This window comes from Aulostomus chinensis, chromosome 20 (assembly GCF_037954235.1).
Source record: "Aulostomus chinensis isolate RoL2024-O1b breed Wild chromosome 20, RoL_Achi_v1.0, whole genome shotgun sequence".
Lineage (NCBI taxonomy): Eukaryota > Metazoa > Chordata > Actinopteri > Syngnathiformes > Aulostomidae > Aulostomus > Aulostomus chinensis.
Window position 1 is genome coordinate 22,116,854 of NC_141339.1, and position 13,225 is coordinate 22,130,078.

The following is a 13,225-nucleotide window of genomic DNA, read 5'->3' on the forward strand; positions in this document are numbered from 1 at the left end:
CGCAGCTCCGTTTAGCTGTCAGACTCGCTGGTGAAGAGAGAAGCGGAGCGGGACGATGCACCGAGCGCAGACCTCCCGCTGCAGAGGACACTCAGCTCTGCGGAGCAACTCCGACATTTGCGGTAATATAGCCGCAACATCATGTGATCATCACAAACTCCGGCTGAAGTTTTGCCTGCACACCAGCAGCTGCTGCTGAATCGAGAGGGGGGGGGAACGTAAATCACTCGTTGGCTCCACCTGCTGTGCACCAGCGCCCTCTGTCGAATCTAAGTGGCAGTACAACAAAAATGCCACAAGCGTAAAAGAATCAGGTAAGTATGCGTTTCTAGTGGGGAAAAAGGATATATCCTTGTTGAGAAAGTCTGTTTTTTGACTGTCGGTAAGGAATGTGGAGGTTAAACTACGATTAAACTATAAAAAAAAACATGTCAACGTCATCAAAATGTCATTATTATTATAACCCTCCTAATAAAGTTCTTTGTCTGATTCTGGTTCTATCTGTGTCATCTGGCTGGCTCTCTCTCTCTCTCTCTCTCTCTCTCTCTCACACACAAAAGTGCAACTATAAATATATCATTTATTGTTCATCAATCTTGCTGTGCAGCAGCTTAATTTTTCTTTTTATCTGTGCGTGTGAAGCTCTGAATAAATGAAATCTTTTATAAAGCCGAGGAACAACTGGATGAAATGAATTCAACAAGTTTCCTGGATGGTAATCTTGAACAAACCTGACGTCAGGAGCGAGTAGTCTACATGTGTCTGTATAAAGTACAAGTAAGTACATGTGTGTACTTGTACATACATATAAGTCTCGTGCCCATATTGGCTGATTTAAATGATAAAAAATGCGTGTGTGCGAACATCTGGAGCAAAAAAGTCTCTGCGTGCACCCGCCTGTCTGACATCACCTGAGGGCGTCATCGTGGTGGGCGAAGCCAGGGGGAGGAGGAACGTACCTTCAATAACGTTTGTACTGAACAGGTAAACACGGGCGGCGCCATTGTTTCATCACCCAAAACAAACGGATCCGGTCGGTGGTAAATGTGAGTTCTGCATTCAATGAAAGTTCTTTAAAAAGTGTTTTAACGCCCGTGAGTGTCGTTGACGGTCTTCCGTTGTTCGCCGTAAATTCCCGGGCGTGTCATCGCGCGAGACGAGCCGGGCTGAGCCAAATCCAGTTCAAAATACTGATGTTTTTCAGATGATTTTCATAGAAACTGAAATGTGCACTTACACGATAGCCCTGTGGCAAGTACTGACCGAGAACTTCAGTTCGGCTCATGGCTGCAACTCATATCATCATTATTTTTGCCAGTAAGCTAAATTTATAATTAGATTGCAACTGAACTGAGTTTGGAACTCGACACACACACTCGACTGGTGAATGGTTGCAAAACACTCGTCCTACAACCTGGAATGTGGAAGAGTTCTCAGCCTTCAGCAGGAATAGAACGGATAAAGCGGGTTAAGGCCAAAGCTTCTGAAGTTTGGACCTGTTGGGTAATAAATGCTTGTAATAGTGCGAGACGACGCAATTCTGCTCGCCCCCACTAGATGGCAGCAGTACATCTTTGATACGCGCAGAATGAGTTCGCCTGCGGCTGTGTGACGTCAAGGAATTACAGTTCCTTTTTGTGTATCTACGGGAAGGCTGATGTGTGCCTGCTTTCTCGTGGTGTGAATATATCATGTTTTGGTCGAAGTACATTTATAGAAAACAGTGAGAAAACCAAACAAAGCTGTGCTGGTGAGGTAGTTTCAGTTGTTGCTCAAGAAAACAACCCCCCAAAACCCCCCCCAAACAAACAAACAGGAACTTTTCCACCCTCAAGCTCAATTAAACTGGAAGCAGAAGGTGGCAGCAGGGACGAATCATAGCAGCGGTGGCATGCAGCAGGAAACAGGAGTCAAACAGATGCAGTGTCATGAAGAGGTGACTGGGAAAACAAAAAGATGTAGTACAAGCCAGATTCCCCTCTTTGTCACTTCATATTGCGATATTTATACTGTATGTCATGACAGAGAAATAACCACATAAACACAGGAGAAATACTGCATTGCATGCCTTGACCTTTGACCTCCAAAACCTTCTCAGTTCAGTGGGACGTTGCGGTGAACCTTTGTGGCAGATTGTGAGGGTGCAGACAGAAAACCTAAAGACATGGAAAAGCTTGAAGATGAGAAGTTGAATTTGCCATCGTTTTATTCCCCCCGTAGGTTCGGAGCCGCCGGGTCCTGTTTTGCTTTAATGATGTCATAAAGCATCAAGCTACGCTACAGACAGTGAGGTTTTCTTCTCCGAGTCTGAGGGGAACTTTCCTCTGACCGTAGCCCCCACCCCCCCACCCCCATGTGAAGGTCTCCACTCTGAGTATGTCAACGACTCCGCTGGGACCTTGTTATTGTCCCGGCCAATCGCGCATCTCCCTTAATTAAAACAGGAAATTACACGCCTGTATTTATAACCCAATAACTAGCCTGGCCTGCTGAAAAGGTCACATCAACAGTTTTCAACCGACAGCGCCGCAGCCCAGGAGGATCCAGCTGGGACCAAAGTCAAATCAACCGCGAGTAACTTTATTAAAATGAGGGAACTTTTTATTGGAGTCGGTTCATTAAAGGTCCGTGAACCCAGGGGCCCTCCAGGGGGGGGTCTGCACTTTCACCTATATTGAATTGCTTGTGTAGACCATCAGAACCACGCGTGGAAATTTATTTGAAAAAGCGATTCTGACTCTAAAACCAGGAACTTAAAAAAAAAAAAAAAATTCTTATCCTCGTCGCTGCAAACATTTAAAAAGAAATCTAACACTCAGTATCGCTTAGTGATGGAGTTTTCTTTATTTGTTCTGAATATTCTAAGTGTTTTCATACTTTCTTGATCATTTTCTCTCTTTTTTTAATTTTACCAATATCCTTTTTTCCATGTATTTGAAATAAAGTAATTGATTATGCTGAGAATGGGGTGGTTGGCAAAGTAGAAGAAAAAAAATAGAAATTTAGAAAGAGTTTGTGATTTTTTTTTTGGTGCGTGTGTGTGATTGTGTGTGTGTGTGTGTGTGTGTGTGTGTGTGTGTGTGTGTGTGTGTGTGTAAGGATCAGTGATTCTGCATTTGATTTCTTTAGAAACCCGCCCCTCAGTGTTATCAGATTAATGAAGTAATGACTGACAAAATGTCATTCGCCACGAATGAAAGCCAGACATTTGCTGCTCAGGTGTGAAGGTTTATATTTTACAGCTTGAGGGAAAACACCTGGAATTCTCTGGAAGGTTAATGGCTTTTTTTGTTTTTGGTTTTTACTAGAATTTAATCATCACACTTAGAAAATAGAGTAATGTGACATGTTACAGGTGTGGGAGCTGAAAGCTTAGTGTTGGCACTTGAAAGGTATTTTTGTCACTAAACCGAGGGACTGGAAATGGAAAGAATTAAGTATTTAAGATGTCTGTCTCCAGAACCCCAAAGTGTTATTGATTTTTCTGCTTTTTGCCTTTTTCAGAGTGTTGCTGATGCAGTGTCTCGCCGATGGACCTGTCAAAGCGAGTGTCACTGTGGTCGGTGGAGGAAGTGTTGGACTGGGTGCAGGAGCAGTATCCAGACCAAGTCGGTGTGCTCCATAAAGCCATCATCAAACACGACATATCAGGTGACACATGCAGAACGTGGTGAACAGGGATGAAGGCACAGAAACAAGTCAACAATTTAAAGAACAACAATAAAGTGAACAGGTTTTTGGTTTGATACCCAAACGATGTCTGTGGTTAAAACTGGTTTAAGATGATTCAACATTTGTTCTCCTGCGTGAGGCAGATTAGTCAACGGGCTTTGTTGCGCTGACGCTGAAGTCATGCGTCGATGGTGTAGTTTGCTGGTAGCATAACGTGAGCCTATTTCGTGATTGCGTTCAAGCTTCAAAATAATTAAACTCTCGTTATGTCCCGAAATGAAACTCTCAAGCTTTTTACCTTCACGGTTTATTGTCCGCATAAAAATCCAAGTGGTTGTTGGTTAAAGGAACTTGCGGCGATGCTAACTTCCAGGTTAGCAGAGAAAATACATCAGCCCCGCAGTACTCTGTTCACAGTACACATGAAGAAGTACTAACGTTTGCCTCTGCTGCAGGCCGCGCTCTGCTGCGATTAAAAGAGCATCACCTGGAGCTTCTCGGCGTGGATGCTGAGGAGCAGCAGCAAATTTTACAGGACCTCCTGCTCCTGCGAGTCCAGGAGGAAGTCAGTGAGCTGGCAGACATCTGCTCCGGTGAGAGTTTGAGACGGTTGCCCAACAGCGCTACACCCATGACAGTGGTGGCGCCCTGGTTTTAGTTCTTGGTTGATCGCAGCCTTGCATGCTCTCTGTCCTTTGTCGTTGCTGCAGAATCTCTGACGACAACATGCACTTGGACCACAAAGTTCCTGATGTGTCATTTCTCTACAGACCCGCTACATCATGTTGTGCTCACTACGGTTTTTCTACTTTCCAGAATGCTTTTCTCCGTAACCACGAATATCTTCAGCAGAAGTATCACTGCTTGTTCCATCCACTCCTCCGTCCATGTGATGGACCAAGAAAGGAGGGAGCGATGGAAAATAAAGTTGAAAAAGAGGAACGATCGATGAGGAACGACGTGAGAAAGAATTTCCTGTGTGGAGTCGGAGCCGTGGAAATGGACGCCATCTGTTTCATGAGGATCTTTCTCAGATAATGTCCACAAGTATTAAGTTTATTCTTATTCTCTTTTGAGTCGTTACCTACTGAACAAGGTGACTGAACTGAACACACCTCACACCAACCTCCCCAAAACCAGAGAAGAAGAGAGATAACCTTGCCTCCTCTGTGCTGTGAGGCCCACAAAGACCAGCTAACAGCTAGTTAGCTTAGCATAATGAGATGATGGCTGCGACCAAACGAGGAGAGGAGAAGAAGGAGGATTACTTCTGGTGGTGATGCTAACAGTTCCCCTCTATTGACATGTGTTGTGCTAAGCTAACTAGCGTGGTTCCCCAGTGCTGCACAGGGGAGGGTTTCCTCTTGTCCAGCTCTGGAGACCATGGGAGTTTATTTCTAAAAAAGCTCGCCGTGATCCACGGTCTAAGTCCACTCTCGGCTTTGTCCCTCATTCTCAGCGAAATGCTACTTCATGTTCATGTCTCTTTTTTGAATTTGCCTGCTGTTTCTCGACGGACGAAGTCTGGGTCTGAGAGATCTTTCTCCCCGGCGGCGACCCTAAACTCCGACTGAATCCTAAGCTGCGAAAGCTGAAGGAGCTGCGGACACAAGCTCTTTGGAGCTGAGCGGTGGTGAAAATGAGTTACATGAGTCCATAACAGTAAATAAGTCATTGTTGCAAAGAGCAGCAGTACTGTCACAGTCTTATACGAGCTGGTTTTCCATATAAACATTTCTGTGACGCATTGGAACAGCAGAGCAGTGGAAGTGTTTTGTGCTGTTGGCTTCTGCCTCACACATGCGGACTGAAACTGATCTCACAAGTTGGTTTGGATCTCCTGTTTTAATTTGAAATTTTCAGTTTTTGCTGTCCTGAGGCTACATTTTTAAAAAGCAACAGATTATGACTGAGTTTCAGTTTCCTGGCTGTGGTACGGACTGTTCATGGTCACGTGACTCGGGTGATTCCTGTAACTGCTCGTTCTCGCTGAACACTTTTCTTTTTTTTTTAACTAACGCTTGACTTAAATGATTGGAAATTCTTTTCGAGTGCCTTGAATAAAAGGGACGATCATTTCCATTAACATGAATCAACAGATTAAATGTCAAACTGCAGTGAGACTGTGTTGTATTATGACTGCAGTTACATTTTGGGAAGATTTGTAACTTCTTAATGTCCTTAACTCAAGTGGTCCTAAAACTTTCAGGACATTTTTATATACTCTGTTGTCTTTATTTATAATGTTGGCCTCCTTGGTGTATAAATCTACACCAGTGCACATTTATATTATCTAAAATATCACATCTGTCTTTTTCATGGCACTGTTACAGGAGGCTTGTTTGATGACGCATCCCCGTCTGCTGAGTTTTTAAATTCTCTGTCCTCGCAGACTGCTGTTTTTCTACTTTAGTCCGACCATCAGTCATGTTTTGTCACCCTCCTGGTTTTTTTCAGCCGCAGCCTTCTGTAACTCTTGTTTTATCCGCCTCAGAGAGGCTACAGACAGCAGCACTCCTCAAACCTCATCAGAATGTAAGCATAAATGCACACGAGAACCCTGCAGCGGGTCACACGCAACAGCAGATGCCATTCCAAAGATTGTGGTGTCGCTTGAAAACTGGAATAAAAATGTGATCAAACTGCTTGAATTTCTTGATTTAAAAGTATTCGCAACGTGTCTGGTAGGAGGGACAAAAGTAGCACCCGTTCAGTGTGTAGCAGCCCGCAACCTGGTCGGATCCACGGGTGCTGGGATAGTTATGGAGTCCATAGACGTACAGGCTGAGCTTGCTTGCTACATAGATTAACTTGTGCAGTGGCTGTCTGGAACGGAGTTGATTGCAGTAAAACAAATTTAAGAGGGTCACCAGACTCCCTCTGAAATGATTTAGTCATTTATATGCAGACTGTACATCATAGCCAGCAGCAAGACCATTTCGGGAGAATCATTTGAGTCTAGGGTTTCCACTTAAAGCCTAAAATTCTGATTTACAGAGAGATTTTATCTCAGTATCCTGATTTACCTTGGGATTTTTGAGAATGTCCATACGGAGAGATATTCTTCCCACTGAACTTCTATATCCCTTTGGACTTCACTCTGACGTTCACGTTTGATTATACTCAAAATAAGGACTCAGAAACTTTATTTAAAACTACATAAATACAACTTTCTCCAAAAATCCGCTTCATAGTAGCATAAACTGTTAATAAATATCAGCTCTTATTAGAGCATTCTGAAATCCAGTTTCGTGCCTGACAGTCTCTCACCGGCCTGTCACTAAATTTGGCCTCAGCCCATCTTAAGCCTGAAACACAAAAGCAATAAAGTCTTACTCACGTTAAGATTTCTAACAATAAGAATCGTATTCTCATTCTGGATTTCTGCCATGGAGCTTCTTAGTAATCGAAGTACAACCTTAACGGAAACATCCAGCTGCCTGAAGCTTTTTCCCTCCAGAGAGTCTTAATTTCTGCAGTGATCAATGTGGTGTCCACACACACCGAGTCAAACATGCCTTTAGGTGAGAATGGTAAAGTACTGAAGGATGCAGGAGGACACATCTTCCACTGGTGTGTCAACACTGATCCATAGAAAATGTTTTGATGTCTCTCCAGCTATATCCCTGCTTCCTGCAGGAAATTTGTAGTCTCATTATAACATTTATGCTAATTTTTGGAGCTGAATTTATAAGATGTTTGTTTTCTTGATGAAATGCTAGAGAGCAGTGTGACAGAGGTAATGGAGATTAATAATAAAGCAGAGGCAGCTCACCTGAGATGGGACAATTAGCAGAACACACCTGTTCACAAGGCCAGGCAAAGTGAGGTTGTGGTCCTTCGTGGTGTTCCGCAGGGCTCAGAACTCGGTCCCCTCCTCTTTAGCCTTTCCCTCCTACTACTTAGATTCTTAGCCATCCTGAGCCATCATTACGCTATCAGCTTGACCTCTTGACCAAGACTGTCACTGCAGCTCACTCCACCTCCTCCACCTGCCTCGGACACATGCAAATCATAGGGGACAGAGATGAAAATTAGACAGCGACTTCCAATGCTGGCGATACATCTATGTGTAAATTAAGTGCATTCATTGTTTCTTTTTTGAAGGAAGACACAATTCAGACGATCATTCAGACATTGAAGGATATCCAGGTGTCAGAGGTAGGTAGCAAATAAAGGAATGAGAATGTATTTATCCACAAAACATGTGACAGCAACAGCATATTTGAAAAGAACAACGTATAGGAGAAAGCCTGTATAAATACCACATACGCAGTATTTACCATTTCACTGTGCAGTATCCGACACTACAGTGAACTGAAACATAATTATAAGTAGAAATGAGCGTCACAATGAACGACAAATACCAGCATCTGCATCATGACAGTGCTCTCCTGAATGCCTGCTTGTGTCTCAAAGGGATCAACCTCTAAATTATCCCTCCTCATGGGCCGACCTGAGAACGTCCCTCATTTGGCCGCATAAAAATATTTCAGCCTGATTTGTCACCTGAGGCATCACTCAGACTTTAAATCAGAATTTGAGTGTTTGTTTGGTCCAAAGGCCTCTGTACAGTCTGTGTTGCGTGTGTGAGTGTTGCGTGTGTGTGTGTGTGTGTGTGTGTGTGTGTGTGTGAGCAGGCGTTTAAAAAAAGACTACTAAAACATTTAAGTTGACAGAATGAAAGACTGGACTGCGCTCGGTGTTGTGGATAATTGAAACGCCAAAACCTCAAGATGGCTGCTTCATTTTAACTCAAATTTACAGCTTCCATCACAAGTCATTAATGCTGAAAATATTTCATGAGGAGGCTGTGAGGGAATTCATTTATCCAGACAGATTTTTACAGGATGAACCAGACATGTTGAAGATGACATAAACAGTGCCGCACTGAATTTACTCAGACACACTGGAATAGAAAAAAGCCAGCAATTGACCTTGTGGATTTATTTCTGCACCATTTTGCTCCCCTGAATTGGCAAATGCTTTCCCTATGGACAGAGAACATTCTCATGACTCAACCCGCCATGACTTACAACATTGGGGCCTACCCGAGCTTTCTGGTACTCAGTTTAAAAGCCCTGACCGAATAAGAAAATCATCCATATCAACGCCACAGTCTGAATAAAAATTCCCAAATTGATTGAAATTGTATTGGGTTGGAAACTTCATAAAATATTGCTGATTATGGAAGTGGATGAGGGGTTTCAGGATGAATCATGGAACTGAGTGACTCCTGCTTTTTTCAGGGTTAGTGGGATTGCGTTGAGGCTAACATGGTCACATTAGCCTACGTTAGCTTACGTTAGCCTACGTTAGCTTACATTGGCTTATTTTCAACTGATACTAACCTAATACTACACAGTCACTGAGCTACTGTACATGAGGTCACACACCTGATCTAATTAAATGTGTCCGTGTGTGAACACCCAACTGGATTAGTTGATCCAGAATCTTCATTAGGAATGAGAAAAACGTGCTTGTAATCCCAGCTCATGAAAACAGCAGTGCATTTTTAGTGTTCCTAATCGAACTGGTCAGTTCCTTGTTGTAAAAACACACTTAGCTTAAATCTTCTCCATATCATGTGAGATTGTGAGGTTTTTTTTTGTCCCCCCACCCCAGAGAGGAACATGTGTTGAAATGGAATCAATTAACTTAACCAGACTGATTTCCTTTGAACACAAGAAGCATTGCCGGTTCAGAAATATTTAAGTTCACGTGGTGCATGCAGACAAATAGAAAATGTAACTATTTCTTTTTCGTGCATGTTGAAATGTTCAGACTCACTTGCCTGGGAAAGACGAGGCAAACAAAATAGCCATAAAGATAGAGAGCAAGAAACACATAAAAGCAGAAGTGCTCTGATAGAGGACAGCCCAGTCACACACCTCATATCCATTCCTGAACGACTTCCATTCCAGAACATTTTATTTCATTTTTCTGAGGGAACACAACAACAGACTGCTCTTATCAGTCATATGAGTTGTATCATCTCTACAGCGCACCCTCTTAAAAAAAGGCATTGAAAATAGACAGAGGAAGAAAGGATGGCGAGATGAATCCTCTGGGGGGGGGGGGGGGGGGGATCATCTCCTCTGCCTACTACATGTCATCTTGTTCCAGTGGTCAAATGGGATTCCCGTTTATTTGAGAGAATGTAATAAAAACTTCAATTTGAGATAAGCTAAGACCAGCTTGGTGCTTTTTAAAAGGAACAGCCAACAGACCTAAAATAAATCCAGTTAGTGAGGATTACAGCTCCAGATCCTTGTCAGAGGAAAACCTCTGCTTTAGAAACTAAGGTGAACTCACTCCCAAAAGTTTTATTGCGCATAACAGAACGAGTCCCTTAAACCTGGAAATAAGTTCGCGTCGCTGAATATCTGGTTCCTTTGTTTCACAGTCAAGGGGATTTCTGGATTTGTTTTTATCTTTGAAGCCTGAAATAAAGTCTGTTGCTGAGAAGAGCTCGGGACATTTTAACATTTATTTTCAGAATGTGCCGGTTTACAAACGCATTTGTGAATTTTGAAACGTGTACCTGTTAAAGTTAGTTGCATTTCCGTAGCCTATCGTTAGCTTTGTAATTCTAACAACTGTGTGTATACTTCAAATATCAACGTGGTGTTTATTAGAAAAAAGAAACAACAACAAAACCCCTTGTGAAACCAAATGAGCAAGTCTCATATTTTTGTTTCGAACCAGAACTTATTTTCCCCATTGATCGATGGGACTCGGCCAGCTAGAATGCGTCCTCCCTGCAGCACAAAAAAAAAAAAAAAACTCCGTCAGAGTTTATTAGAAATTAAGAATTTATATTGCTAGTTTGGCACTTTTACTGCTTTTTACCTAAAAAACAAAATTTGCATCAAATTCTCTTTGTGGAAATGCAGATTCTTAACGATTCATTAGGAAAATGGACACAAAATGACTTGGAAAAACAGAAAGACGATCGAATCTAATTTTATATTCTCTACTTATTGTGTATCCACTTTGAGAAAACGCCTCTACCAATTTAACGACTCTTCAGTTGGAATGCAGAATCGTGGCTGCTGTTTCTCTCGAGCCCTGAAAAGTCGTACCAAAGTTGTGAAGCCGTCTCCATAACAACGGCCCGTCCTGGCCTGGCGTGTTCTGATAAGCACCCCATGACATCTCACAGTTTGGGCGAAAGGTCAAAAGACTTGAGCTGAAGAAGAACAAGTGGAGGAGGAGGAGGAGGAGGAGGAGGGGGTCAGAGAGGATTCGTGCTCCTCTCCCTCTTGAGTCCTGGAGGCTCTCTCCTTTATTGATTGACCCTAATATGTTTGTTAGTCCTACACACACACACACACACACACACACACACACACACACACACACATGCTGTCAGTGAGTGGTGGTGACACTAAAAATCAATTTGCACTGCAGATGCATCGGAACTCTGCAGAGAGATGAATTCACCTCACAGCTCTCCGCGACTGAAAATGGCCGAAGCGCAGCCACAACGCTCAGGGTTTGGGGTTGAATTAGCAGGAAAACGCGCTGTAATTTTGGCACGCAGTACCTCTTCTGGCTTGCTTTGTTCAGAATATACGGAAAGAACTTAAAGCTACAAAGCCCACAGCAAACTACTCGGTCTCGTCTACCATTTATACTTTTTCAAAATATTCAGAATTCCTCCCTTTTGCTTTCGTCCCATCACTTCAGCGGAGAAGAATTGTAGAATTTCAGCTTCTTTTAAAGATGTCATGAATCCAGGAGGCAGCCTTGATAGTTCAAACCAAAAGAAGTCCTCTCAGCCTCACAGTTTGACATCGTTACAGACAGACTGCACGTATTCGAACGTAGACGTACACGACCTCGCCTGACCTCACCGCCGCACTCTGGACCCGCAGCTGCTCTGCTGGTGCGTCCAGCCTCAGGTGGGGCTCTCTGGTCCTGGACCAGATGGTGTGAAAATGTGGGATTGTTCGAAAATTGCATTGCAGCCTCGAGTCCCAAGTTTGAGCATCTGAACATGAGCATGACTAGATTATAGGAGCCGGGGCCCAGCTGGCTTTCTGCGAGTGTGTGTGTGTGTGTGTGTGTGTGTGTGTGTATAAAATTATCAAATAAGGAGGTCAGCTTGATTCTGGTAACTTGAAACAACCACAAACTCAAGACAAAGCCATGCATGAGTGCAGTCATGACGGGTGTTCCAGGTTGGACAGGTTCTACGCGCGTGCGCTCTCGACCACGTGACTGCGTCAGCATCGTTAGCATTTAGACGACTCCCCCCCGATGGCATACTGAACAAAGATTTAGACAGAGTCAAACCATTTTTCCCTCACACGCTGGAACGACGTCTCGGGTTGCTGCTCAGCTTAAAAACTTCTCATTTTTATTCCTGTTTCTTTTCCCCCCCTTCTGTCTTTCTCACTTTATTTCTCGGCAGAGGAAATCAGACACCAGCTGCATGAAGATATTCAAGTCCTGAATAAAATGTCCGTTTGTAGCCATACGGCGTTATTTTTCATTCTGTAAATTTATAGTCGATGTAACATTAAACTCTGATGAGCTTCTTCTGCTGTTGCTGAACTTTGCTAATTGAAGCTTGTCTAGAGTTAAATAAATACCTTCCCTCTCTCTCTTTCCTTTATTGGCTTTTATTTCTTTACAGATGAATTTCTTCTCAGTGCTTGAACTGCATCACCTTCTTGAGCCAAGGTTTTTTTCTACTCAGACGTCACAGTGCTATTTGTTTCTCCATATTAACACGATTCTGGTCAAATTACCTTGACGAATGGGCACAACTTCGTCCGCATGTTTGTCAGAGTCACGCAGCTAAACCGGAGCTCGCTACGACGAGTTAGCCCTGCACGTGGATAAATCCTTTAATTCAGACTTTTCAAATGTTACCTGGCAGGTTCTGGTGTCGGAACGTATAATTTTGATCCCCAAAAAAAACCCCTTTATCCATCATTTACAAGCCGTTTCTTTCACAAGTTTTCATGAAAAGTCTTGTGGGGCCGCAGTTGGGAGGGACAGCAAATGTAATCAATCCAATCTGGGCAGATTGTTAGTTTGGGCGGTCGTTGGCTGTCGTATTCATCAAAGGTATCGTCATTTTTTTTTTTTTTTTAAATTCGGTAACGTACAAGAAGAAGAAAAACTACAACATTCAGACATTTTTCTGATTAAAATCTGTGAAAATTTGATTTAGCCAATTTAATTATTTCAGTTGAGTTCCAGCTTGGGACTGCAGGAACTTTCATGTTTGAAGGGTTGTTTTATTATGTTCAGATTGTCCACTTCATACGCCCCCCCCCTTTTATTTAAAAAAAAATATATATATATATTGATATTGTTCCATTAAACATATTAATTTGAAGGTAGCCATGTGGTTAGGCTGTTAATTTGGGGGGAGAAATATTTATGTTTCCTTCAACTGAGGATCAGCCTCCGTGACTAATTCTCAGTATCAGCCCTGAAAATAATACCTGCGGATCCCTAGTTAGCACGTTAGCATGAGTCATCAGATATCTGAGATACTTTCACACGAAGGGCAATGACGACCCACAATGACACA

At 42.9% G+C, this 13,225-nt stretch overlaps 2 protein-coding genes across 14 annotated transcripts in view; one reads left to right on the forward strand and one right to left on the reverse strand.

The window, feature by feature from the left end:
• scara5 (scavenger receptor class A, member 5 (putative)) overlaps positions 1 to 13,225 on the reverse strand; it is a 187,455-nt gene that overhangs the window by 71,713 nt on the left and 102,517 nt on the right. For 9 of the 13 annotated variants that reach the window (XM_086189326.1, XM_086189324.1, XM_086189322.1 and 6 more), the window contains one exon: positions 7,448 to 7,664. The gene's annotated coding sequence lies outside the window, so the exon portion shown is untranslated. Of the gene's footprint in view, positions 1 to 7,447; positions 7,669 to 10,757; positions 10,992 to 13,225 lie in introns of all 13 variants that reach the window. The other 4 variants (XM_086189319.1, XM_086189318.1, XM_086189325.1 and 1 more) reach the window with 3 other exon arrangements.
• Positions 949 to 6,304, forward strand: LOC147243268 (sterile alpha motif domain-containing protein 12-like). Its single transcript, XM_086189650.1, has 4 exons — positions 949 to 1,046; positions 3,505 to 3,651; positions 4,128 to 4,265; positions 4,489 to 6,304. Exons 2-4 carry the CDS (start codon positions 3,531 to 3,533, stop codon positions 4,503 to 4,505), a joined length of 276 nt encoding a protein of 91 aa, XP_086045776.1. The 5' UTR covers positions 949 to 1,046; positions 3,505 to 3,530; the 3' UTR covers positions 4,506 to 6,304.